General features: G+C 39.2%; 1 protein-coding gene across 2 annotated transcripts; it reads left to right on the forward strand.

Annotated features, from left to right (window-relative positions):
* The first annotated feature begins 286 nt into the window (after positions 1-286).
* Positions 287-4468, forward strand: LOC147857684 (pentatricopeptide repeat-containing protein At2g03380, mitochondrial-like). 2 transcript variants are annotated; one of them, XM_087327695.1, is made up of 2 exons: positions 520-645; positions 810-4468. In XM_087327695.1, the coding sequence occupies exon 2, from the start codon at positions 887-889 to the stop codon at positions 3569-3571; it is 2685 nt and encodes an 894-aa protein (XP_087183821.1). In that variant the 5' UTR covers positions 520-645; positions 810-886; the 3' UTR covers positions 3572-4468. The 2 variants fall into 2 exon arrangements, with proteins under 2 accessions (XP_087183820.1, XP_087183821.1); XM_087327694.1 differs by having other exon boundaries at positions 287-4468.
* The last annotated feature ends 549 nt before the right edge of the window (positions 4469-5017 follow it).

Genomic DNA, 5017 nt, shown 5'->3' on the forward strand with positions numbered 1-5017 from the left:
ACACACACACACACACATACATAGGCATACGTACATACATACATAGATAGGCATATGTACGTGCATACATAGGAATACATACAATATACATAGGCATATGGGCATAATACATACATAGGCATCATACGTCCATGCATATGTGCATAAATGCATATGTATGTATTATACGATCTAAATATCCATGGATACGCGTATGTATACATTTTAGAAGCTGTATGGATGGGTGTATGTGTTGGGAATGCATAACATGTATTTTTATACCAAACAACATACATACAGAGAAATACGTCCATTTGTAGCTGGCATGGAGACGAGCCCGCCTTTGCATACACAGTTAACAGCTAACTGCCATGGATTTAGTGTGTGGAAGCTGGTGGATTTTGGCTAGAAGACCAGAGAGAGAAGAAGAAGGTATACACACATATACATGGTACCTCATCCTTGTGTGGATACCCTTGTCCATACTCTACTCAATACCTCCTTGAAGGTCAAAGAAAACTTAACCCCTGCCCTCATCCTACATGCTTATGTATGCCGAATTGGATTGAACGTAGGTGACACTGTTGGGAATCGCCTTGTCTGGATGCTTCTTGAAGCTTCGAGTTTCTTTGATGCACACATTGTCTTTGAACACTTGAAATATCGGTATGATCATTTCCTGAATTCACTTCTTTTTGCTCTTATGAATTGTGATCATGTAATATCACGTAATGTGTGTATTAGCAAAGATGACCCGGTTTTACTCACTAAAGGTCCCACCTTTGTTGCCTTACTCAATTCATGTTCTCACACAAGAAATGCAAATCTAGGCTCTCAACTACATACAATCATTGCAAAACGCAAGGTTTTACTTTCGGATCTCTTCATATGCAACTCTTTGGTGGATATGTATGCCAAATGTGGCTTTATTGCAAGAGCCAAAGATGTATTTGAAGAAATTTCTGCCCCTGATGTTGTATCATGGAATGCACTTGTAGGAGGATATGTAAAACATCAATATTATGGGGAATCACTCAAGTGTTTTGAACAAATGCAATTGGAAGGTGTTTTCCCCAATGCGGTCACTTTTGTTTGTAGTCTGAAAGCTGTGGCTAGTATTGGATATGCATGTAAAGGGATCGAAATACATGCAAAAATTGTAAGAACAAGGCTGCATAAAATGAACCTTCTCGTTGGCAATGCATTGGTTGACATGTATGCAAAGTGTGGTTTGTGTGTGCAAGCACAACAATTGTTCGATGAACTTCCTTCTAGAGATGTAGTATCATGGAATGCATTGATAACAGGATATGTGAAACATGGCAATGGTGTGGAAGCATTACTTTGTTTCGACCAAATGCAAATTGAGAAGATTCAACCAACTATAATCACACTTACATGTGCTCTCAAGGCCTGTGCCATCGTTGGAGCCTTAGGCATGGGAAGAACAATCCATTCTTTGATTCACGGAGAAGAACTCCTTACAAAAAGTCCATTGATTGGCATTGCATTAGTAGCTATGTATGCCAAGTGTGGGATGCTGGATGAAGCATATAGTGTATTGAGCAAACTTGATGGTCGGGATACAATTTCTTGGACAACATTGATGGCTGGGTATGTCAAACAAGGATATGCTGAACAAGCCATAAACTGTTTCGAGAGAATGCAACTAGAGGGCCTCTCTCCCAATGCTGCTACATATGTTTGTGGCCTAAAAGCATATGCTGTGATTGGAGCGAGTGACAAGGGAATCAAGTTACATGAGGAATTAACAGAAGAAGGGTGGCTAGAAAAAGATATTGTTATTGGCAATTCAGTGATTGACATGTATGCAAACTGTGGTTTATTTCAGAAAGCACAAGAGGTGTTGGATAGGATTCGATACCGTGACGTAGTTTCATGGACTGCACTAATGAGTGGGTATGTGAAACATAATCATGGTGAGTTGGCTTTGAATTGCTTGACACAGATGGAGAGTGAGGGAACTTGCCCGAATGAAGTCTCTTTTGTCTGTGCCTTGAAAGCTTGTGGCATTATTCACGACTTGGAAAAAGGGAAAAATATACAGGTTAAAATTGCTAGAATGGGAATGTTTGAGAATAACGTTGCTGTTGGAAATGCATTGGTGGACATGTATGTTAAATGTAATTGTATTGTAAAAGCAAATGAGATCTTTGATTTACTTCCTGTTCGTGATGTAGTATCGTGGACGACACTCATTGCTAGTTATGTGGTAAAAGAAGCTGGTGAAGAAGCATTGGGTTGTTTTGAACATATGCAATTAGAGGGTATCTCCCCAAATGTTGTCACATATGTTTGCAGCCTTCAAGCATGTGGAATTCTCAGACACATTGATAAAGGAAGTGAACTGCATGGTGAAATTATGAGAATAGGCTTGCTGGAAAGAGATCTCATTGGAAATTCATTAGTTGACATGTATGCAAAGTGTGGGGAGCTTGCAAAAGCACAAGAGACATTCAACAGTCTTATGGTTCAAAATGTTGTTTCATGGACGTCTTTAATTGCAGGATACACAAATCACGATTATGCTGAGAATGCTTTAGCTTGTTTTGAAGAAATGCAATCCAAGGGCATCACTCCGAATTCAGTCACATTCATATGCATCTTGAAAGCTTGTGGAAGTATTCAAGCCATCAACAAAGGTATCCAAATACACGATCAAATTCGAAGCTTAAACATGCTAGAAAACGATGTTGTTGTGGGTAGTGCACTTGTTGATATGTATGCCAAGCTTGGGTTCCTCGAAAAAGCAGAAGATGTATTTGAACAAATTACTTCACAGGACACAATGGTATGGAATACATTGATATCAGGATATGCTGAACATGACTGTGGAAAGGAGGTTTTGAACTGTTTTGAACAAATGAAACTAGAGGGAGTCTCTCCAGATGCAATTACATTTGTTCTCTGCTTGAAAGCATGTGGAACTATGGGTGCAAACGAAAAGGGCCTTGAAATACACTCAGAGATTTCTCGAAAAGGTATATTAGGAAATGACATTGTTGTTGGCAATGCACTCATTGGTATGTATGCTAAATGTGGTTTGATTACACAGGCACGAGAAGTGTTTGATAGGCTTCCAGTTCAAGATGTAGTCACATGGAGCACACTAATTTCAGGATATGGACACCTTGGAGAGTGTGAAACCGTATTTGGAATTTTTGAGAAAATGAAGGTTGAAGGCAGAAAACCGGATTTTATCACATTTGTAAGTATTTTAAATGCGTGCAATCAATCATTGTTGATTGGCAAGGGCCAATCATTGTTTGAATCAATTAAAGAAGATTATGATACCATGCTAACTATTGAACACCATACATGCATGGTAGGGCTTCTTAGTCAAGCTGGCCATTTAGAAAGTGCACTAGAAATGGTTCAGGAGATGCCACTGTGGCCCGACACTGGAGTTTGGCACTGTCTGTTAGATGCTTGCTCCAAATGGGGAAACTTTGAGCTCGGTAAAACGGCTTTTGAAAACGCAATGCAACTAGATCACAAGGATGCTGCATCCTATCTTCGAATTTTGAGAATTTATGCTGATGCTGAATTCTTTCAGAAATGTGCAACATAACTATGAGAATTATAATTGAAAAGATTGTTGCTAATAGTAGTGAGAATATTTGAAAGTAGAAAACCATTCAATTTTGATGTATTGAAGTATGGGAAGTATCTATGTCAGTGAACAAACATAGTTCTTCATACTTGGGAGTGTGAACTTTCAATAACCTTCTAATGTACGTCACTAAATGTATGGTCTGAAAGACAGACAACAAATGCTGAACCAGGCTCTTGTTTGCCAACTTGGAGAAACTGGTGCAAAGTTATTTTCAAGGTGCAAGAGAGGGCGTAGCTTTGGAAACCAACTCTGTATAATCTGAATTTGATGTGCGTGAGCTTGATTAGGAACTGGGACATGGACACAAACAAGGAAACAGATCAGGTGCAAGAACAAGAAAAGAACTGGATCAGGGATAGAAACATAAACACGATAGGAGGTGGGACCAAATTAAGAACAAAGGCATGAACATGATTGGAAGTAGAAGCTTGGACTATACAAGAAAACAACTACAAGAACTAGAGCCAGCCAGGTTCAAAAGATGAGCAAAAAGACCTGGGGCTGATGCGAGCCCCCAAGTTGGCAGTGAAAAAGCCTCTAATGACCTTACTTCTAATTCCAGTATTTCAGGGCAGAAACCTTGGTCACCAGTAGTAAAAGGAGTCTCACGAACGTTGGACAGCCATCAAGAGTATGGCACTTATCAATATGTACTCTCTGGCTAAATCAATCCAAATTTATGTATGGCAAGGGTAAAATCTGGACTAAGGGTTAAGACTAAGTATGGTAGGAAGAAAGCATATCTGCAGCACATGGTAGGATGCAAGTATGTCCGTGAAAGGGGTATTTCCATGCACCGAAAATGATCAATAAAATGGAAATTCACAGGTAATCAAGGGCTGTCAAGGCGTTCAATTCCGCCTCTAATATTTAAACAATGAGCTATCAAAAATATAAATGAGGATTCTCATTTTAACGTCTATCTAACTGATTGTTGGATTTCTGTCAAACCACTGTAATTGTCCCTTTCTGTTCTTCGTATCTCCTATTGGCTCAAAACCTCGAAGGTTCCGATTCAGTGCATGCAGATCATAAATCTACATGACCCAGTGCACATTACAAGATCTTGATGAACCCATCTTCATAAGAAGATCAATGAAACGTCACGAAGATGTTATTGGTTGTGTAGGAGATGTTTTGTGAGAGGGCCAACATACCCAGTATGGAAAAAACAGTAGAAAATATCGTGAACACAGCCAAGTAGTATGATTGAAGGAACATCAAAGTGTTCCTAAAATGTGTACCATGAACTGCAGCATAAAGGAATGTTTTGATCGAATCGTGGCAAACTATTTACAAAGCTAATTTTTCACTCAAGTAGAACCCACAACAATAAAGATAATTAGTGTTGGGTTTTTCCCTCCTACGTGGAGGAAGATGTCCAAATATTTAATTGGGTCT

Source organism: Azolla caroliniana, unplaced genomic scaffold, assembly GCF_043228905.1.
Source record: "Azolla caroliniana isolate FFs.n. ecotype wild unplaced genomic scaffold, voAzoCaro1.0.p SCAF_11, whole genome shotgun sequence".
NCBI classification, from domain to species: Eukaryota; Viridiplantae; Streptophyta; class Polypodiopsida; order Salviniales; family Salviniaceae; genus Azolla; species Azolla caroliniana.